The following is a 23,722-nucleotide window of genomic DNA, read 5'->3' on the forward strand; positions in this document are numbered from 1 at the left end:
ATTTTCTACAAAAATCTCAGATTGATATCACATAATTATTCCTCATTTGTACAAATTGCAAAAATTGGAAAAAAAAAATTGGTATTTTCACCAAATAGGGAGTGACTGCGTTTTGGCCTGCAAGGCCGCTAAGACTCATGGGGAAGTCAAGATTTCTATAGAACTACTTTTAAATACATTTTCCATTTAATTCCCCCCGAAATTTCACACACAAGCACTATGTTGGTCCTGAAAAAAAGTCGAGCTACAACATATATCTATGACATTCACAATATGCACACACACACACACTGAAGGAGAAACATTCGAACGAGAAATACCTGCGATTTCAAACCACACGGGGACATCAGAGGATTCGGTGGCGATGACCCCCACCATGTGCGCCACAGGATCGCTTTCCATCACAGAGAAGGTGAACGGGGACTCCTCGAAAAGCAGGAGAGCCGCATCGGCCGGCAATTTGGGTTTGGGAATCCACTCGATATGCAGGCGACAAGTGGAGGACTTCTGAGGACGTCCATTGTCGACGGCTTTAATCTGAGAGCGAGGCAGAGAATGAAAGGTGTTACACAGTGTTACGCAACATTAGGTCGTAAATGAGTTTCTGTACAACCCTCTCGTGGATCCTCGACCTGAGACTCTACAGGAGTAGATACACAGAAAAGTTGGGTATTGTAGCTCGTGAGCTTGTCGGGAGTTAAGGCTTGCAGATAAAATAAGCGAATAAACCATATTGCATTTTATACGTGGTGCGTGAGTAGAACCGCCTGATTTATGGGACAAATCCACCGGTCGTTTCAGTCGTTAAAGCTTTTCTGTCTCCGGAGCTGTCCAAATGGCAGGAAAGCGCTGCAGTGTGAATGACAATGCACCTTTTTGTGTGCTTTTCTTTTGTGGTTCGACCTTTTGTGTTAACTTCAATTACTGCAAACTGTGGTGGGCAGTGTCGCCTTGCAGCGGGAGACACGACGGTGGACGTGTGGCGACATAAAATCTGGGTGAGCCTCAAGCGTCACTTTGGTAGTTCTCACAGCCAACTGCGAGGACTAAACCGGAGATAAAGTCTTGCTTTTTGTCTCCCGGGTGAAAGATTGTTAAACAAAAAAAGTCAAAAAGAAAAGTTTTTCGCATACATCACACAGTTATTCCTCAGTAATTCTACGATACTTCAAAAACAGCTACCACGATGAGAAGAAGTGTATCGAGTGCGTCGCACTGTAACCACATCAATGATTGACACATTTGTCTCCTAATGACGAAGGCGCCACAATAATAAGACCATAGTAATCCAGCAAAAACTGTACACCCTTGTAGCAATAAGGATAATTGGACAGTGTTGACTGCTGTTTTGGAACATGCTTCCTCAACTTTAAAGTAGATGCTTTTTGCAAATAATTGCTTCCCACACTTGCGGAGCAACATGATGCGAGTGGAGCAATTATCTTTTAATCTCCTCAACGGAGACTTTTCTTTTTTACCGCATTTTTAAAAACACAAAAACTGTATTTAACACACACACACACACAAAAAAGGAAAATAAGTAGAGAAACAAAGAAGGTAAGGGAACTTCAGAAGAGAGGAGAATACAACCGTGGAACAAAGAAGCATCTGTTGTAAACATTTACTGCTCACCAAGAGACCGTCGGGCTGAGGACAGGGTGAAACTCTGGGATTAGAAACTCACCGTGAGGATGTCGTATTCACCGGCGGAAGAGAACTTCTTTGAGGACACCATCCCGGTTTTTGGCTCGATGAAGAACTTGCCGTTTTCGTCTCCCTCCTCGATGCTGTAGGAGATCTCGGAGTTGGGTCCTTCGTCCCGGTCGGACGCGATGACCCGGTACACCGGGTCTCTCTTCGCGGCTCTCTCTTTCTCCGGCTTCTCCCGCTCCGGGAGCTTGATCTTGTAGATCTTCTCCAGGAACAACGGCCTGTTGTCGTTCTCGTCGAGGACTCGCACGATGACGCGGACCGTGGTGGATTTGGCCGGAACGCCGTGGTCTGTGACCGTGATCTGGGGGAAAAAAAAACAACAACTTCAGAACAAGAAATTCAAAGACGTAAAAGAGTAAAGCAAATCTGACGCGGTGAACTTTGAGTCACATTCAATTTCTCGCACGCTAATTTTGGTTTTCTTTACATGGATGAAGTAAATATCAGAATTCCTTCAATAGTTATGACGTTGATAATATAGAAAGGGTTAATAATTTAAGCAAAGTTGAAGACAGCTGCATTTGAAAGTCATAATTAAGTCAAATAAATCAAAGACAAGATGAAATAGGAGGAAGTATGAATCTTTCCCTTCATCATGCTTTCATTCCACTTCTTACTCAGCAACTTAGCCAGCAGCCAAACTTAAAGGCAACTCTTTCTGAGATTTGCTGGCAGGGGGTCATTTCTATCACACGTTCTTTTTAAAACACAAACATACATCAGGAACAGGCGTTTACCAAATTTCATCATCTTCACAGTATAATGAAGGAATCCAGTCAAACTGGGCAGATGAAGCACTTCTTTGAGCATCCCTCTCCCCTGATGAAAAAGGGCCTTGAAGTTGTAAAAACAGGAAGACTCTTAGTGAGCCAAAATCCTCAAGCAGGAAAATACAAGAGGATTGTTTTTTTTTTTCTTCCATTTTCAACACTGGATCGGGACTTAAATAGCAGCAATTTTGGTCCCTTGGTCGTACGGGTGTTATTTGGTTCAAACCACTGTCTGGTTGAAAGTTGGGAGCAGCGTGACACTACTGGGGCTTTCAGACCCGGGAAGAGCTCAGCAATGAGGATGAGGACGATAGGATGCATAATAGAATGGATACAAAACGTTGGGATACCAAAACCAGCCTTTGGCTTCGAGGCAAGTGGTAAAATCGAGTTGTTGCTTTGCATCTATGACTCACTGGGTCCTGTTCTGATTCTTTTCCCCCCCAAAAAAAGATTAAACATGACAATTAACTTCAGTCTTTGTTGTAATTTGATAACCGCTAATAAATAAAATGATTTGTTTCGGAGCAAGTACAAATTGACTTTCGGCAAATTGACTGAGCAGACAAGTAAAAGAAAACATTTACGTTAAACCCACTGCCGTGAGCTTCTATTTTTAGCCTGATTTAATCTAATTGTATGCATGAAGGTCCACGCACCAATCAATTTAGAGGTATTTCGGGGCACCATAACAAATTGAGGGAATATACCATTCATTATCAGGTGAAATACGCATTGGTGGCGTAATTAGCGGATCACTTTGGAAGTTAAATCATGTAAAAGAGCTCATTTAAATGAGCAGGCGAGACATTTTTTTTTCCTAATTTTCTACAAATTAAACTGCATCCACTCTGGCCCCCGGTGAGTCAATAGCTGGCGTAGGCGTATTCAGGTAAACACGATTTGTCCAATCTGGAGGCTGTAATGGCTGTAACTAAAAAAATAAAAAAATAAAAAAAAACGACTCCTAAACTCGAGTAGCGGTTTCGTACTCTTGCTCGCGATCCCGATAGCAGTCGTGTGTTTGGCTGCCACACGAACAACCCACCAGAGATAATTATTTTTAATTAGCTGCACCTCTTCACTGTGACAGCACCAGCTGCACCGGCTGTGTGTCGAGCTTGCAAACAAAGATTTTGCACCGCTAATAAACATTAAGACTTACTGCACTCCACGGCGAGGGCCGGGGGCCTTTTCCGAACCCCAGAAGTACTTAGAATTAAAGACAGTGTCACGCAGCCGAATCATTAATGAGGCCTTCATTTGAGTCATGATACCAGGCGCCGTGCGCTACGTTCGGTCATTTGAGCCGCGATTTAACGCACTTGGCGTGTCTTCGGACAATTGAGCGGTTTAATCACAAAAAAAAAACAACAAGGGGCCACGGGTCGACCTAAACGCACACGATTTTCATCCTCGACTCGAGGAAAATGGGGCTCTCGAGTTTACGCGCCGGAAGAGACGCGGTGCGTTTCTCGTTTCGGAGCTGCTGAAGGAGTGGGACAAATGTCACAGTCATTTAAAACCATCTGTTAAGTGCTTCGGTGAAAAACCGCCAGGAGTCCGGGAGCCGGGCGCGCACCATTTGGTGCGAGAGTTTCAATTACCAAAGTAATGTGTTTTTGTTTTTCCTCGCAGTGTCTGCAGCTGTCCGCGCTATCCACATGAGCCGAATTGATTAAATGGGATGATGAGAAACCAAAGTGTGAATGTCTCTCTCAGGGAGGATATATTGTGTTGGACATGGCGCCCATCCTGTGCTGCGTGGCGAACAGCTCCGATCACACCAGCCTTTTTTATTTTTTTGCGACGGTACAGCGCCCCGAAATACCCGATTATATCAAAACACCTTGGAGAGAAAAAAAAGGGTACTCCGTTTACGGAGGGAGGCCTGTTCAATTCTCAAGCGACACATCATGAAGCCGGCTGTGTGTGTGTGTGTAACTGCGTACACACACACACACACACGTCTGTCTTTGGAACAGTTTCATCAAAAGCCTTTTGTTTAATAATTAGGCACAAAACCGCACTAAAGACAGGGAAGCTACTTTGTTCTGATCATCTCTTGCGACACTTCCTTTCCCCCCGGCTGACCATATGTTGTCTTAGTGCATTCAAAGTGAGTTAAAATAGCCGGGCAATCAAGACAAACTGTGTCGGGGTTTTGTAGTTGCTCTATTAATGTATATTGCGCTCGGCTCTGACGCTGAGGAGGAAGTCATTGAAGCTGAAGTTCCGCCGCACTTCTTTGCACGGCGTCCCGTTTCCACAGAGCCGCTCACTCCCTCGCCGTCGCTCTTTAAGTGTCTGTTGTGATAACTGCCAAATGGCCCGGAGAAGGGAACTTCTTCTCCTTGTTACAACATTCCTACTCCTGGGATGTTTCCACTGCGGGACCTTTTCCCGTGGGGACCGACAACCTTCAGAGGAACTTTTGTTGGTGAGGAGTTGGAATAAAAGTGTGTTGAATTTGCCCAATCCACACAGTGGAAACAGAAATGCTCACATGGGAGTTCGAGCTCCAACTACAGTTAACTTCTCACAGCACCTGGAGGAGTTCTGGTATTGTTAACAAGTATGTTTGGGTTTTGGAGTGCTGGTTGGACAACACAACCCCTCTAAAGATGTCGTTATGCTGCAGGTTTTATCAGTATTTTTTATGAGTTTAATAGATTTAATGATTAATTTATTTAAAAAAACAGGCAGAGTAGGATCTAATATCCTTGTCAAATAGGCCAGACTCGCAACCTGGCCAGGTACACTGCGTCTGCGTCCAACTGCATGCTGGGATCGGCTCCAGACAACAGATGTGAACAGCCCATTCACCTCTGTTTTTTGTTTTTTTTCCTCCATTATAATGTTCTCAATCCCAAATCCCAGCCCTGAATCCTAAGCATGTCCTGGCATGTCCCACTTTTGCTATTTACACCCCCACCCCCTCCCTCTCCTTCCTGGGACTGAGGCCTATCATCTAGCCGCTAGAGCCCACACTCACACCAACAAGAGCAGCTTTGCCTTTCCTCAAATTCCCCCGCTGCCTTTCTGCCTTTATCTCTCTCTCTCTCTTTCACACAGGCACACGACGACTACCAACCCCCATTCCTCTCATCATAAAAGCTGAAGGCCCCCTGTGCTCCCTCCACCTCCCTTTTGGCATTTGGTGCAAACAATGCTGACACAGCCCCCACCCTAATTGCTCCACATGTTCCACATGGCCCCACATGTTTTGTTTCTTCTCCTACAACAAGCTCGTACAAAAAAAAAAAAAAACACTCCTGCGCTGGTTAGGAGTTCAAATCTGATTGGTCCTGCCGGCTCCCAGATCACACACAAAAGGCATGCGCGCACACATCTATGATCCTCTGAGTCATGATTATGCCTGGATTTTGCTGCCCTGAGGATACACTAACGGTGTGTGTGTGTGTTTGTGTTGGTGTGTGTGTGTGTGTGCAGAGAGAGAGAGGGCAAATTGTAGGGTTGAGGGGTCTGAGCAGCTCCATGAACGTTTGGCCCAATAAAGAGCTTCCTGCTCGATCCCCAATAACCACTGACCAACACGCACAAACATCTTAAGTCGCTCTTTCCAGGCCGTGTTCACTCAGACACTTCCTGAAAGTATGTAGGTCATACGTTACCAGCTTTAAATGATCCCTCCAATTCGCATTCAAATTAAATAGGAATGTGCGAGAGAGACCTTGTGTTCGTTCCTCTTAGTTAATAGTTGGTTCTCCGTGTGCTAATACGACAAAGAAAAATGCAGGAATTTTAGCATGATGAGAATAGGCGTGTTGAATTTGGCGAAACATTAAAGTGGAACCCAGAGTTTGAGCCGAGTGTTTAATGTGGTTAATAAATATCCGTCTGCAGGCATTCAATCCGACGGGACAAAAAGAACAAAAGCCTCAAACTCGGTTGAGCTTAACTTCACTTAGGTGGGAATTTGCTTCTTCATTTATGACAGACGCAAAGACTTTGAATCGGACACCGAATCCAAGCTGGTACTTCAGCAGCTTTCGGCCACATGTTGGAAGTCGAGAGCAAAAAAAAAAAGCGCTACATGGAGGCGCTTTGGGTTTTTATGGTAACCTTTTTCCTGACACCCAACAGTACCCAATACCCTTTTAGTTCTAACAACCTTACTATTTGATGCAATTGCTTAGCAAAACATGTCACTTAAAGTGACACAGTGTTCCCTGTCATTTACTCGCAGTCCCGTCATGCAATTAGCGCGATGCGCAATGTACAACCCGAGTATGAAATACAACACCGCTCTGGCACCAGATGCAGCGGCATTAACCGTCACCCAGTGATCACTGAATTGTGTAACTTCCAACAATAATTAAAAGGAGTCCAATCTGCTCCCTGTCAGCACCGGAAACACAATTAAAACGGCTATTATCAACCTCGGCGCCGTGGTGAGAGAGAGGGAGAGAGAGGGAGCGAAGCATCGGGAGATAAACGGAGCCCAGCTCAATTAAAACCCACAAGTTTAGACATTGGCCTGTTGGTCTGACAACAGTTTCCTGTCCCAGCTTGCTCCGTCCACGAGACGGAACAGTGGGAAAGAACAAAGGAGCAGTCACCAGGATCTCCCGCACGCCTCCCACCTCTCCTTCCGACCCCATCCGGAAATCAGTGCAAGGTGAAATTATTCCAAAAGGACCTTTCCTGCACACACTAGAAGACTTGTCTTTGTCGGCAACCTGTGGCACTCAGCCAAAGTAGGCTGGAAATGCCAAACCTTGATTTTTTTTTAAAGGTCTTTGATTATCATTTCATTTCCAAATACACAAGTGAGGCGGACGTGGGCCGCTGGCTTTTTTCGGAAGAAAAGCACGTTGCAAAATAAAGCGCTTACCTCAAGAATGTGCTCATCCTGTTGTTCCCTGTCCAGCTTTCTTGAGGTGGTTGTGACCAGACCTGTTGAAGACAATCAAAGAGAGTGTGAATACAGGCGGATATAGAACCAATTACATAGAATAACAACCAATTGCACCAATTTCTGTTGTTTCATATGAAAATACTGGAATGGAAGTAGACAGATGAACGAGCCCTGCAACACAAAGCAATATAAAGCAATATAAAACAATATAAAACAACAGTCTCCAAAGATGTGTTTGAGGTACGTGAGCACCGAAATGTCCCACTGAGCACAAATATTGGTTATATTTCTTTAATAAGAACATTTTCGGGATCCTTGTGAGAAATGTGAAATTGATCTATATATTGTTTGTTAATATATTGGATTTTTTTTAACTTTTAACTATATTAATATCTGCATTAAATGTCCATTATCGCTAGGCTGTATGGAGGACTAAATCACTGTGTAGCTCCTGTTATCAGGTTGAGAGCCAAAGAGTCAGTTTCACAAATATAAATATACAAACAGTCTTTGATTTATAACCCTCCTCGTCTTCCGCTCAGTGGTGGGTGGCGTAATCTGAACCCTGCTGGTTATCTCATCCGTCACCCACAAGTTGAGAGTTTGCATGTGGAGGATGGCTCTCCTTGTTTTCGGCTCCGACCCGTTGCCAGACGTCCCGGCACACCGCCTCACATATGTGAAATATCACAACGGTGTGCCAATAGTGTCCAAACAGCAGCAAGGCCTCGACACCCTGCTTTTAATTCTTCCACAAGCTGAATAAATAGAGAGCCGGCCGGGCAGACATCGCCCGCCTTCCCCCCCTCCATCCCGGTCCTGAGCACTCTTTGAAACAGAGCAAAGGAACCTTCAGAAAAGACCCTGCAGCTCGTTGAAGTGCTTCAAGGGTCTTTTGGGGTTCCACCGTTCGTTTTAAGTGGGGGGATTGATGCTCCAAAGTGAATCACACAGAAGGGACTTTGTTAAGCCGAGGTTTTACTAAAGTAAAAAATAAAACAAGTTGAGAGTCTTGAGTTCCTGGCTAATCCAATTTTAAATCAAATTCACACACAAGGGAAGGAAAAAAGAAGGGGGGAAGGGGGAGGGGATCGCGACATGGCTGCGTTAAAAGCGGCGCGCTGTTCTCACTACCACTTTAATTGTAACTTTGCAGAGACTCTGAGTGCAGAGTAGACATGCCAACTCCGACCGCACCAGAGCCGTCTGCCCGCCACAGTGCGTCTGATTAGCATAAAGCGAAGGATTTCCGAAACCCAAACCCATCAATGGCACATATGCCTGCAACGAGAATAGCAGGCCACAACTTACAGGTCCTGAAATATCCCTCCCTCTCTGCACTGCAATTGAGGAACATGAGCGAGGCACTTTTGCTCCCCCCCCCGCGTCCCCCCTCTTCCACCTCCCTTCTTTTTTTTATCCTCTCCTTCTTCGGCTTTATTTAATCTTCACAGTGAGCTGCAAAGATTTGGGTCTACTGATATTCAGTTGGGCAAAAAGAAAATTACTCTCCACGTCGGCGCGATTCTTTTTTCATGTTGGCTCTGCCCCTCGAATTTGAAAGCTAATTTGCATTCATTTAAAATAATAATCAGGGTGGATGCGTTATGTTTTGAGCCCACCTGATGCAAATAAGGGCTTGAGCATTGGTTGGGTCAGATATGCCCAGAGAGGACTAATATATGCGATTTAAATTTTAATGGCACATCTTTTTCCCCGTATCTGGTGTTATTTTAAATCGACCCCAGGTTGATAACCACACGGTTTGTCAAAAGGAATATATATATTTAATGGCGCATCTTTTCCCAGTTTTCTGAACCTGCTCCTTTGATTTGCAGAGGATGATTTTACGGGGGAAGAAAACATTGCAATAAAAGCCCGGCAATAACCCTGCATAATAATAATAACAACAACAACATATAATAAAAAGAGGTGTGACAACACTGACAACACAATTAAGTTCAGCGAATTCACACCACCTCCAGGAATTACCCGTTGCAGTGCTGCACGCTGTCTGCAGCAGTTTGCAGAGGAGCACCGCGGGTTGCACGAGGTAGCTAGCACCAGATTATTACCATCAAAGCTAATAGTTCTGCTGTGCCACATCAAAACAGACCACGCTGACTAATTATTCATGTGCTTTAGAGGGCTGGCGCTGATGGATGATAATGTTTTTAAGCTCCCCTGTGTGCCGTGTTAGGTAACTCCTCTCTTTGTACATGTATTATAGAGCAGAATACAGATGACAGCATTAACCACACCGAGTCGAGGCCTCTGATTTATAATTCCTCTGCAAATCGGCTGCCAAGTCAAAGGTTGGCGAGGCATCATAACAGACTTCCTACTCGGAGAACGGCAGCGAGGCCCGGCAACACGGTCGATCACAAAAAAAAATGCCTCGTTTAACAGTAATCCCATAGAATAGACATGGAGGTTTTTAGTTCTGCCAAAGACAGCACACAGGTCCCGTTTCGCAAACATAATTTGAATCACGACGCAGGAAAGAGGAGTTAATGGCACAGGCGGCGGCGGCGGCGGCGGCATCACCGGATGCCTTTTGTTTACGGATACGCGCGCTCGCTGAGAAGCAGTGAGCGCTTTGGTTCAGGTGTAATCTCTCCGTCTCTTTTTCTTTCCACCTGACAAATTAGCGCCGCTACCTCCAGCTGAAAATGGGGACGGGGAAATTTGGTGGAGAGCGCACCAGCAAACGAGACAAGGAGAAACTAAACAACAACAACAACAACAACAAAAAAAAAACAAAAAAAGGGAAAAGTTATTTGATCCTTCGTTCGCTTGCTGGAAGTGAAAACAAAACGAAACAAAAGCCAACATCAGGTGACGAGCACGCTCAGATTTCATGAACAAACCCGCTGAAATCCTATTTCCCAGAGACGCAGTACAACTGGCGCGGAGACATAAATATCAAAACGCATTTGATATATATATTTGTGGGACTCCTTCCAGATGCAGTCGTGCCATTCAGCAACAGCGGGGGGGGATGCGAACTTCTCACAGCGGGGCGGCGACCTTTCCTGCCAGACCGTGTATTCTTTGTGCGCGTCTCACTCGCAGCAGACAATCCGCCCCATAGCGAGCATCTGCTTTTAGTCGCACGGTCTCGGGTTCCTCTTTTCCAAATCGCATCAGGTGTGTGTTCCACAGGTGTGCTGAGCCGTCTGGAGGCTGCAACTAATTAATATGTTCACTTTGGATTAACCTTGCGATGATATTCTCAATCGACAGATTCATTGTTTGGTCTGTGAAGTTGCAAGTAAATGTCCTGAAAGCCGATGCGGCTCATCTTCAAACTGGAGGAACTGGATCCGGGCATTGGCGTGCGTTCTTCTCTGGAAAGATGACTTTCATCAAAACCATTAATCAATTCTCAAAATGGTTGCGGCTTACTTTCATGTTGATAACCTGATTAATTCACTGTTTCAGCGCTACACGAGTCAGCGTTGGGGTTTTGAGGCATTGCCGTTTTGATCCTCAACAACATTTTTACTGCCATGTCATATTTTTTAAGTTAAGAGTTTTTTTTCATTTATTTTTGACGGAGCATGAAAACACCATACACTTCCAAGATGTGGAGGATAAAGATGTCAGAGAGAAGAATAAAGCATCTGAAATGAAAAAATAAAATAATAATCGTCCACTGCAGAGGAGTGAAGCTGTTTGGATGCATGTTGTGTTGTTGTGTTGTGGCTTAAACTGCTTTTGTTTGCTTCTGCTCCACTTTCATCTGACATGCTGCCAGCTCGCTGCCAGATCTCTGAACTCGAGACCCACTGCTAATATCCACGCACTGATCTCACTTTTGGAAACAACTTGTTTCCAGAAAGAAAAGGAAAAAAAACTTTCAGGACTCTATTTTAACTCATCCTGCAATCATTGTCCACTCACAGTGAAGCGACACACACACACACACACACACACACACACGCTCGCCAGAAAAATGGCCCATTTGTGTCCCGGCCGACGCTGGCCGACAGGAAGGTGCACGCACCTCTCCGTCTCCACCTCGACGTTTGAGGAACTGCGAAGTAATTGCTCGGTGAGCCCCGAGCTCACCGAAAGAAATCTGCGCTTCCAAAGCCCGCAGCCTTTGTCACAACAAACACACACACAAAAGCCATCCTGAGGCGTGGGCTGAGCCGGGGCCGACAGTAATTACAGCCGTGCTGTTTTGAGAGGGGGAGAAAAACAACAGCCGAGCAGCGGTGGCACTCTCAACCATGTCCTTGAGCGCTGCAAACCGCTGCTCCCAAATGAAGGCCTGGAGGGAGTTAAGGAGTCCAGGACATTGTTGGGCCGGTTCATACCCGGGAATTAGCAAGTTCTCCGGAGTGACACACATATCCATGTGACACGCTTTTAACTCCAGACGACGCACGAGGATGTGCCGCCGTCTGGGCTTTTTCGGAGCCCCCTGAGAGGCGTCGTGTCGTTGTTGATGAAATGACACTATGACGCTATGAATATTCAGTATTTAAATGCTTGCTATTTCTCTCCAGCGCGAGGAAAATAATGAACGTGGCGGGCTGCAGCGTTTCTTATCCTGAAAAACCCGCCGTCCGACCCCAGCCGGCTATATCTGCACTCGCAGCGGTATTTTGAGTTAAGTGTCTGCCACTGAAACAACACAGTGGAGAAAGAAAAAAAAAGATCCGCTTCCACCGCTCACGATGCCATCTAAACTCCGGGATGAAAACCGTGGGAGACCGACATGCAAAAGGGGCCGTGGGACTTTAAGAAGGGACTGGCACATTAAAGTCGGAGCTGTTTGTCGCCGTTTGTCGCTCCCTTTGTAACCGAGTCTCCGAAACGCTGCCGAACAAGAGCGGCTGACTTTTACTGTGAAGGGATACTTGGCACGCCGTTTGCAAAAGGCAGTGTGGTCCAACTAAGTTCACAAACGTGAACAAAAGAGTGGCCATGTCGGCTCATATAAACACATAAATACATACATATGGTCTTTGTGAAAGTGAGGAAAAGGCATTCAACGGCGTGGAGGAGGAGGAGGGGGGGACGTTGTTTGTATTAGGATCGGGATATCTCAGCACCTCACAGCTGCGAGGCTTATTTGTAATCTGAATAGACGAGCACGTCATGGAAGACTCGGGGCTACGGAGGATTCAGGTTCCCTCAGTGCTTGTGAAAGTGAACGTTGTGTCAATGGAGGGGATGCATGAGTGCAGTGGAGCAGCTGAGGTACCGCTGAGCTTGCTGGGAGTTCTTTGTGGTGTTGAAGACAAGGCATCACAGAGAACGGTGACAGCAAGAGGACTGTGTTTTTTGCATATCTATATATGTTAAATGACTGTCCTTCCTTGGAGACCTTGCGCATTTCACGCCGGCCTCTCAATTTTTATGTCAAATCGACATCAAATTCAGATGTTAAGCCACAGCGTTAAAGATGTGGTCGTGTCACGAGCATAAATCTGCACGGCCAATTAGACTATCGGCCATCTGTCGGTCAAGTGCTCACTGATGAGCATAACGTTGTCTAAAGTTGAACGAGTGAGTTCTTGGAGGGGAAGATAATGAATACAAAGTGTAATCCTGAGCAAGATCACATATGCACAATTTCCATTGGGCGATAAGGTCCGGTTAGCGAATGTCTGGAGCTATCTGCGTTCATACATTAAAGCCCAGCTCTCCTTGGAATGCATATTTTCTCGTAATAAAATGAAAAACATGAAACGTAACTGAATACATAGCCACGGCAGCGTAAATGTGTTCAATTCCTTCACCTTGACTTTAACTTCTGGTGGACTTTGACCGACACATCGGTGCAGTTGAACACCAGCGACGCGTCCCGACAGCACTGACCTTTTCGAGGAACCGAGAGCAGGCGAGTCCAACATGGAGGATGTTATCGGAGCTCATGGGCCGTGTTGCACCAGCCGCTTTTATTTAACCTCCTCTGTTGGAGTGCGAGCTGCTCCACAAAAGAGGGACGGTTTGAAGACAGAGAGTCGATGGCACAAATACGTCTCGTTAATTAACTGTGAGGACTTATTGTCCCCCGTCAGAGACGGAGCTGACCCGTTAGCTTCGGCGGCTTAACTCCCCTTTTCAAAAACACTCTTTGTTGAATGAAACGATGTAAGACCCCGGGAACAAAGTCCCCCGGGGGAGTAAACTGCAATCTAGAGGAAAATACAAAGAAGCTTGCAGAGTTATTGTGAGTAACGCTAGTATGTTCCTGGCTGCAGTTCACCGACGAGCCTTTGAATGCTCACCAAACCTTTAAAGAGGATTTTAAGAGGAAGCACCAATGACATTCCCCGTGCCAACTTAAGCTGAGACAAGGTCCCCACGAGGTAGCACACAGACCCATGTGAATGGGTCCTGAGGGCGACAGTAGCTTTCACTAAGAATACAGAAGACAAATACAGAGGAAACCACTTTTATGGATCAAAAGGCTTTTACAGAAGCATCCCGACACAAATGCTGTTTAAATGCTTCGCTTATAGTTATTTAGTAGTCTGATTAGTGTTTTAAAACAACAATGGGCCAACGTCAATTACATTTTTGTTGTTCTTTTTTACTTCACTCCCCTGATACTTTGCGCCCGCCTGCTCTCCGGCTGGCTACCTGAGGCTACTGAGGCGCGAGCATTAAAATCATGACAGGCAAAAAGGGAAGTCATTTTCCCTCAATAAAACAATGAATGTGCACCAGAAGCACTCGTGGTTTGCTAATGCTTTTTCACGCAATGCCCCCGAAGTGACACAGAGCTGGCGCGAAAAATAAATAAATACAGAAAAGCAGTCCCTTGAATATGTGAAAAAGGAGAGATAATTAGCAGCGAGCCAGTAAATAGCGACGCTGCACACTAAATTGCCTTGTTGTCGTGTCATAAATACACAAATGTCAAAGAGATGGTAATCTGCGTGACAAACAAAGCGAAACTAAACAAAACCAGATGCAATTATCATCAGTTTATGGCGATCGATTTGACCCGGGTGGGAATTATCTCTGTCGGCAGTTCCAACGGTACCGTCGAATGTGTGGCTGTTAACGCCGTCAGCTGTGTGCTGTTCACTTGAGTAAGTGAGGCGTTTCGCTGTGCGCCGGCGAGGGCAACCGGGTCAATTTAGCAGAGGTGTGTCGGTGCGCTCCCGCATTAACCCTCGAGCGGGAGCATTTTGACGAGAGACAACATTTTCAAGTGAAGATTTTCACCGGTTTCTTTTTAATACGCCCCGGCTTGACTGCAGCCAGTGGAAACCCACGCAGGCTTCCCACCGTCAAATGAAACGCTTTCACAATGCCAGCGCATCAACAAAATTTCAAAAAAGGCGTCGCTTGAGCCGAGTCGAAGACACAAATGGTTGCCATGGTTGCTGGTCTATATTCTGCTTTAGCGGGTCAGGTGGTGGTGTTTTTTCTTCTTGCTTTTAGGTCATGAGGTTGGTCACACTGCATATAACGGGTTGGCTTCGCTTTGTTCTGAATGAATCACAGTTCCTCTCTGGCGCTTCTCTGAAGTGAGTAAATGTTAATGATCATTTTTGTATGATTTTCGGAAAAACAAGAAGTGCGTTTTTGTCTTCAGCTTCCTGTAAAATAATACAACTTTAGGGAGGCCAACAATGACGAGATGCGACGCGCTTTCGATTTTCAAGAAGGAGAAGAAATGCCATTTCTTTTACTTTTTTTTTTTAATATCATGCCGTGTCATTGGATGTCTCTCAAAGACACTGTGGTTAAACTGAACCTTAGCCAGCTAAGCCACCGTGACTGCTCTTTGAAGTTTTTAAGAGGACAATCAGAAATTTTTCATTTCCACTTTTTTCTTCTCACAATCTCTTGAGAGCTGTAACAATCGCTTGGCCCCCGCAATTACCGGAAAACCCCAGGAAGTTGTTGGAAGTATCCATTTCCTATCTCACTTCCCCTGATAGTTGTTGGGGCTTCGGTAGACCACTGATAACACCAGTGTGTGTGTGTGTGTGTGTGTTTTTCTACCTCAAACAGAGGAGGCGTTACTGAAAGTTGATATAAGCGCCACAGAAAGTGGAAGATTCGCAGCTCTAGTCCCAGTGGCTGTTTTCCCTTACCTCTATTCAACCCTGGGGATGACAAATGCACATAAAACCTGTCGAAAAGGTATCCAAGCTTGCCAAAGCTTTTTACCCACGGGCGCTCCTTTTCAATTGATGACATTGAGCCGGACGTTGCCGGTGAAGGAAAAGGAAAAGGATGGGCCAGAATAGTTCAATGCAACCGTCAAGAATATTTCTTCCTCCATTTGAGTTGAACCACTGGAAGGGTGTCCGCCATTACAGGGCAGGCATAATCATCTACAGACAGTCATCTCCTATTCGAGGCATGCTGGTGTCCTCTAGAACCACACCATTGTCTGGTGACGAACACGCGGCAGGCGCCATCGTTACAGGGTGGAGTTTTCACCAGGCTTTAAGGTGCTGTGAGCACAAATGTCAGGTCACCGCAGACTAATGATGCCATGGTCTGAAAAGTCAATGGACACCACTGGGATAATTAGGGAAGCCTTGGAAAGGACTAATACGGTGCTAAGAAAAGCAGAATTGGCACAACAGGATGTAGAGTAATGAGCGTTCAGCAAGATAAGATGGTTATCCATGTGATCTTTGCTCTGGCTCTGGCTCTCGTTAGCTTAGATATGAAAAAAAACTTCCTGTGCGTGTGCTCTGTGTGTGTGTGTGTGTGTGTGTGTGTGCGTGTGTTCTGACTAATGTGTTCTACTTGGTTGCCCTTTTCCCCCGACACATGCAAGCTCTGGCATAAGAGCGCTGCCCAAAGTCCAGGAAGTCACAAGCACCGCAGCAGCATTTCCAGAGAAGCGAGAGAGTGATTCACCAGGTAAATGGCCGTTGCTCACTCTCCCACAGAAAAGGTGGGCAACTCGTGTCAACAACCTCAGATGAACTAGCTCTGACAATCCTGCATGTGGGGAATAAATGTAGACGGCTACTGGCTGGCTGTCTCGAGTACTGCACATGCGGACACAGTCCTCGGTCTAATTTGAGGCGATGATCTATCTGCCCGGCGTCGGCCTCATATCCTGCTGAGGTCCCGTTGGAAACAAGCCTACGAGTCCTCACCAAGGAAATACAGCGCTCAGCAGCCGTCCAATCCAGGCTCAGGAGCGTGGAACAACCGTAGTCATGTCCGTGGGCGGGATGAGATCTGTGCCATCAGACAACCGAGCATTTGTTCGTCTTTTGAAAGTTCAGAACCAAACATCATTATTCAAATTCCCTGATCTCGTACTGATTTGGAGCACAAAGTCGCATCCAGCTGACTGTCACAATTCCCGTCCCCACACAGCGCTGTCTTGTGTCGGCCCCCCCTCTGTTCTGTTCTCCCTCAAAAGCGAAGGCCATATCAAACCGTTAAGTTCTGAGCACTCGTCGCGGATTGCAATGGTGTCTGTAAGAGAGAAGAGCTGGTCTTGCACTTTAATGACAAGCTAAAGTCAGAGAACAGCCAAAGCAGCGGGACTTGTTTACTTGGCAGGAATAAAGTAGGCCTAAGCCTTTCATCCTGGGCTTTACCGAGCCAGTGTGGTTCTGTGCAGGGTAAAGAAAAAGGGGGCAACCGACGCCACCCAAGGCGTCAAAGCGAAACCTTCACATGTGTTTGAAGCTCGACAGGCTGCTTGGAGAGCGGAGCGAGGCCGAGGCCCGCGATGGAAGGCTAGCAAGTTAGCTCAGAACACATGCACGTCCACGAAAGCCACACACACACACACACACACACACACACACACACACACAAAAAAAGCCTGAATCTTTTTTTCCTCTTTCCCCACCCCTTTGGTTGAGCTTTGTAGATACGCCAAGGGCCCATGCTTCCAATGCAATTTTAGAACATGTAATTACAGAGACTGTTGTAAATTTAAACATTTTCAAAAACCTGTAATATGCGGCGAGGACGCCATACTGAGTTGATAATGCGGAAAGATATCGGGCACATTTTCATCTCATTCAATGCCACAGATAATAAAAATAAGATATAGATTGTAATCTCTCCCGAGACACCCAATCCAATTTGGAACTAAAAACATTGGCTAGTAAAAACATGTTGCTGTCGTTCTAACTGGCACTGTGCATAAATCACTGTCTTGGCTCCTTGTTTTTGCTTGTTTTTTTATTTTTCCCTTCCCGTCTACCTCCGCTCTCTGCTGCAATCTTAAAAACAAAGAAGGAAAGAAATCACAGCAACAGAGCAGTGATTTAATATTTAAAGTTGTCTTTGTCCAAACCACTTTTTGTTGAACCTGACGCAGGGGGCTCCGGTGTCCTACTGATAAATGTTTTAACATGCTTTGATATGCATGAATGAGTCATATCTTTATGCTTCAGTATCATCCACATAACCAGTTTTTCTTTTCCAGAGAGCTCATCTGACATTTAAAAAAACATGTAAAGATACAATTCCACTGTAAAGGGACCCTGGCCACAGTGGACTTGACCATAAGCTGTATAAAAAAATGTGGGCTGAGAAGACTTTCTTCTGCTGAATAAGTAACGCACTGTAAGTTCACCAAAACCTCGAAACAAAGCAGTGGGTTCTGATGGAGAAAACAAAATGTTCATAATAGAATCAGAGAATATTTTGCAGAGAATTCATCTTCTTCGGCGGTGAAAGAGATTAAAATGCAGTCTCGTTCGAGGAAAAAAGAAATACCAAAAAAAGCAACGCCATTTAGATCAAGATCAGCTGCTTCAGTGTAAACATTCCTTTCCAGTTATGGTCTACAGAAGAGCAAAAAGACGGAGGAAAAAAAACTATATATATCAGGAAGACACATGATTGCAAAGATATTTTCTTCACAGCTCAAGGTCTGCCTACGATGTTTGAACAGCGTTATGTATGACTTGCTTTGTCAGAAGATAAATATTCAATTTCACAGCGCTTTCCCTTTCCAGCCTCCCACAGTTCTCATCAGCGTATGTAAGCTAATCTTGTCAAGCATGCAGATAAAACACCACCCGTACGTGTCCACATACCTAAGGTTTTCCCTTTTTTTTCCCGTTATCAGTTATTTTTTCCTCTTTCTTTTCCTATCCGGCGGGGAGTACCCGGCTATTACTGCGAGGCTTGTCTGGGAGGCGTGCTCCAAGATGAATCCTTATTTGGTCAGAACATTCACATTGCCACTTCCAACCAAAATAACTCCAGTTTGTTGATGTGACAACCTTGGGAAACAGGAGGACCACACACGGCAGTGAGGGCAGGCCGGAGCAACTGCCTCACTGACCGTTCCCCCTTTCAGTTTCACGAGCACTTGCATTCAAGGCAATAAAACACCTGATTGTGAGCGAGAATAATTCGGTAATTGGCACTTAAAAAAAAGAGGGTTTAACCGCCTCACTTTGCGACTTTGATCTATGGGAATGGAAGACATCGAAACTGATGACGAACTGTCCTTGATTCATTTATATGTCTCGCAATTGCACGGATCGGGGTCTATGCACACGTGTAAAAAAAAAAACACATTCGCCAAAGGAATCAAAATGAAATATGAAATCCCACTTAAATATGGAGTTTGGCAAAACAGGAATGCATCTGTTAATTTACAGAGAAGCTCTGAATGTACGTGCAACTGCTCCACTTTGTACCTATTACAAGTTTCCTCGCTGCTTCCCAACTAAACATAGCTGGCTCCTGCAACTTTAAAAGAGCCCAATGAAATATTAATCATCACACCATTTGCAGAGTACCGTATGAGAACCCACTTTAGAGTGTTAGAGTGGGAAAAACCCCTGTAGGCTCAACCCACTCCTGTCCTGGGTTAAAATATGGAGTTCACACTGCTCTTCCTCTTCACAAGAACGGAAACAGGAACTTCACAGCAGCCGCTTGCCGGCGTGTCTTCCACGCACTACAGTGCGTCTCAAAACCTAGCCCAGAGTCTCGAATGATAATTGAATGTGCAGCACAAATCTTTATACAGTCTGTTTGCCACATTTGTGCCCTTTAAGCAGTGGATCACTTGAGTTGAGGCAAATACATTTAGCATTTCACGCTAAATGTTGATGTATCTATCAGTGAGCAGATGCCAATTGATCCCTGTTCATGTGAAAACGCATGATTCTAAGGAGGGGATTTCTCTGCAGTTGTTTAAAGTTTCTTTCTCAAGCTCGCAGCCAAATTAAAGGTTTCCATTTCCCTGAAATCCAATGCAAGGTCATGAGTCAGAGAAGGGACTTCCTGCTCTGAGGAAGAAATTTATGGCGTCGTCAATATCCATCGGCGTAACAGCAATCTTACCTGTCCTGACGTTAACGGCAAAGAAGCCCTGGGGATTGCCGCTGGTGATCCTGTAGGTGAGTTTATCACTGGCCTTGGCGTCTGGATCGACCGCATTAATCTGGATGATTGACACGTCTTTGGGGGAGTTCTCCACAACGGAGGGGTAGTAGACAGGTTCTGAGGTCTGCGGCGCATTATCGTTGACGTCCTGCACTTCGATGTAGACCTCGACGAAGGCGGAGAGCGGCACCACGCCGCGGTCCATCGCGTACACGGTGAGCCAGTAGTGAGGCGTCGTCTCGTGGTCCAGCAGCTCTTGTGTTCGGATGACGCCTGAGAGAAAGGGGAGACAAAGAAACAAACTTTAGAAATCAGGAATCATTTTCCTGTGCAGCACAGTTTCAAATCAATTCCTGCACTACTGATGATCTCTGATATCGAGTTCTAGCAATAAAGAGACCAGAAGCACCAGCAACAGGCGCCTGGACAGGAACATGTCATGGTGGTATATTAACAACAGCCAGCCAGCGCTCTCTTGTTTACATTCACTGGCAGGGACGTTTTTTTTACTGCCATGTGGGGCCTGTAGCCTTCAGCTGAGCAAACAGAGCCTTCAGAGGCCTGTAAGTTGTATAAGTTGACAACGGTTAAGTGGGGTAGTGGAGGAGGGGCCGGTTTGGTCGTCAGAAACAACAACTGATATCATACGAACAGTCTGGATGCAGTCACGGTGAAACTGGACAAATTGTGTGTAAACATGTCCCGATGCACTCAGGCAGGAGACCAAAGGCCTAAGTTATGTATCAACAAGTTTAATTTTAATCTCCTGAAAAAATGCTCTGTGATTGGTTTTGCTGCAAAAACAATGCAGATCTGTTGGAAACAGATCTACACGCATGACCTGTAAATGTAACTTCTGAGGACACTAGCTCAGATGTCTGAATGGCCGACGCTGAGGCGCAGTGCAACATTATCTGAGGAAAAGGTAACAAACAAAAAGTTCAGGAGTGAATTTGCTTTAGTGGTTTTCAGCCCCACCTGAGCCCACTTACAAGCACTCTTCAGGTGCTCAGTAGGTACATTTGAATTGCAGGGAGAAGGATAAGTGTGTGAGTGTGTGTGTGTGTGTGTAAATTGGTGTAGGGGAGGTTCAGTTAGAGGGAAAGGGTAAGTGCACATGCCGATGTGTGCGTTTGCTTGTGACAAAGTGTTACTTCATGTGTTTACGTGGAGACTAATAATTCAAATCCAACCAGACTACGGTTCCTGTTTCTATTCAGCACCAATTCTTTCACAATGTCAAATAGATGCAAAGCAATGCGACCGTCAAACATAAATACTCAAAGTGGGGAAATGATTGAACGGTGAGTGACGCGTTGGAGCCACAGAGCAAGTGAATGCAGCGGATAACCAAGCTGCTAAACGGGACAACGTTTGGATATGCTTTTTGCTTGTTGAAATATAAATGAGGACAAAAAGTGAAAATCTTCAAAAAGGGCAGAAGCTGACAAAAAAAAGACTCTCTGATAATGAAACAACACAATATTATTTAGATAACGAGCGTGTGTGAGGTCGCATTATTCCAACAAGCAGAAAATAGAAAAGGCAGCAAAGGGCAACAGCAAGAGAAATATCTTCCAGACAACAAAAACCCTGACAACCTTTGAAATAACAACTATTTCCAGCGTTTGTGTTGTGTGCAATACCTCGATAACCTTTTATAGGTGCGATGTCAATGTATCGCTTTATTTCGTTTTATCATATCTGAAACTAATAAAAAGGTGAATCACGGTGGAGGCACACCCGTGTCATTACCGGGCGTGGGTGTTGAATCCATAACACAGATAAGGGCCGCCGGTTTCCTGCCGCTGCCTTCGTTTGCTTACTGTTACGTGATGAAACTGCGACGAGTGAAACGGAGCAGCCAAACCCTCCCGCCTCCTCGGGTGGAGGCAGATTTCTCAGAAAAGCAGAAACACTCCAAATTACTTCTTGCCGAATTCAAAAATTATAACACGGGAGGGGAGTTCAGTCGTACAGCTCATTTATTCTCTCTCTCCCCGTTTCATTTAAGCGTCCCGGCCTTTTTCGGCCCCGGGATCCTCTCTTGTCATTAGTCATCATTATAGCTCTCTCAAATGAGCTGGGGGCATGCGTACGAGTGGTAGCCAGGCAAGGGAAAACAGGTAGCTCCCCAATGTTTCCTAGAGCCAAGAGCCCCGTGGTGAAAACAACATTGAGTACATCAAGAATGCTAATAAAATGGCTGCGTGTAATCCAACTCATGGCTTGAAGCTCACAATAGACACAGACAGGAACGCGACAATCTGGTTCGATGAGTTCGCCAAACGTTTGCTCAACAGAGATAACATGGAAATTTGTTCGCAATCATTACAAAATAAAATAACACATTATTGAATAATTCGTGATCTTATTGAAGCTGACAATTTGGAGTGGCTCCCGACTGGATGAGCAACATGTACAGCAAATTGGAAGATGTTCAGGGTGTTGGTCTGGGGAGGAGGAACAGTGGAGCGGAGGCGATCATGTGTGCTCATGCACACGCGTTAATACGACAAAGTATAGACGAGGCGAACGGGAAGGTACGACACTTGCTTTGTGCCCGCGCCCGAGTGCTCGAGTATATGACTGGCAGACACCAGTGTAGCAGAACAAATCCACTTTCGGAGAGGGTCATGCTTTTCGCTCGCAGTTCTTCGGCGCCTTTTCTGCCAGCAGACGAGAGATAACTTCATATGTTGTATAAAAAAAAATATGAAAAAAAGATTGCCACATGAATACAAACGTCAGCTGCAAGAGGAACACTACTGTCCACATTCTGCCCTTTTCAAACTAAATGTCAAGGCCAATTTGCACAGGAGTTATTTGTTATATATATATATATATATATATATATATATATATATATATATATATATATATATATATATATATATATATATATATATATCTGAAGAGACTCAAAAACGGAACAACTTGTGTAAAAAACAGTACAGAGTATGAAAAGCTATCTGCCATGGCCGTTGGCTGGCTGGCTGCAAACAAAGCACATGAAAGATGAATCTGAAGAATTTAGTTGCCCCACCCATCCTATATACCTAGCCTACCCACTGAGGCAGAAGCAAAACCTGCCCTTAGGCCACAAGAAAAAAAGAAAAAAAACAGACTGTGCAACAGCCTCTGCCAGATTTGCTTTCCGCTTTTTCTCTCTCCTTCCCCCTTGCTCTTTCCTTTTCCCTCTGGCTTTGTTCTTCAAAGTGCGGTGGAGCCTTCAGACAGCCTGAAGGATTTCAAATTATCGAGACCAGCAGGTATCATTCGTATGAGTGTAGTTAAATCAACGTCCTGTGCAGATGCACAATGAGTGTATTCAGTAACGACTTCCAGTCGGAGTAAAGCCGCAGTTGGAAGAGGGTGACATTTGCCTTTGAAAAGTCGCCCGCAACCGCTCAGTGCACGTCACAAGTTCTCCCTCGTGAAGCTAAACTAAAACCTGTCAACACAACATTAAGACTCACAACATCCGGATTGTCGCTCATGCTAATTTTCTAAATTGTGCCTGAACTCTGGGAGCCTGCGTTACCGAGCCGGTGGCTCGACGTACTCCGGGTCTCCCTCGTTCATTTGTACGCTTTGAACTGCCTTCCGGTGAGTCCGCTCACCCCTTCCCCACATTCCTCGGCCTTCTCAGGCCTCTCGCTCACATGCTTACATAAACTTTCTCTGCGCTCCCCCCCCTCTCTCTCGCTCTCTTTCCACAACCCCGGAGAAATGCTTCAAATTCCACTATCACGGTGTAGATGCTAGTGTATTAGAAAAGAGTCCAAAGCTCCAAAGCTAAGCTTTCTGTTACCCAGCAACTAAACGCATCACATCATCCCAAAGTTTCCAGACATCTGCAGCCGAGATATGCGTTTGAAAGACGGCACGCCTGTTGGAATTTATGCCTGAAACTTCAAAATTCAAAAGATCTAAAGTATGGTCCGAGGCAAAAAAATGTGTTTTGTTGTTGTATATTCAAAGCATTGCCTGAAGCATTGGTGCAGAATATTAAGGGTTTAGTCTTAGTCAAAGGCAGAAA

The 23,722-nt window shown here is 45.4% G+C and overlaps 1 protein-coding gene across 6 annotated transcripts in view; it reads right to left on the minus strand.

Moving 5' to 3' along the window:
- fat1a (FAT atypical cadherin 1a) overlaps positions 1 to 23,722 on the minus strand; it is a 73,753-nt gene that overhangs the window by 35,032 nt on the left and 14,999 nt on the right. For all 6 annotated transcript variants that reach the window (XR_011078182.1, XM_068588953.1, XM_068588955.1 and 3 more), the window contains exons 3-6: positions 19,639 to 19,953; positions 7,342 to 7,403; positions 1,685 to 2,014; positions 321 to 537 (exon numbers count right to left, since the gene is read on the minus strand). Coding sequence is in view for 5 of the 6 variants with exons in the window: in XM_068588953.1 (XP_068445054.1) it covers positions 321 to 537; positions 1,685 to 2,014; positions 7,342 to 7,403; positions 19,639 to 19,953 (924 nt within the window). In the remaining variant the exon portion in view is untranslated. The remainder of the gene's footprint in view (positions 1 to 320; positions 538 to 1,684; positions 2,015 to 7,341; positions 7,404 to 19,638; positions 19,954 to 23,722) is intronic.

Source organism: Clinocottus analis, unplaced genomic scaffold, assembly GCF_023055335.1.
Source record: "Clinocottus analis isolate CAN_PGR_092001 unplaced genomic scaffold, fCliAna1.0.p SCAF_22, whole genome shotgun sequence".
Taxonomy (NCBI): domain Eukaryota; kingdom Metazoa; phylum Chordata; class Actinopteri; order Perciformes; family Cottidae; genus Clinocottus; species Clinocottus analis.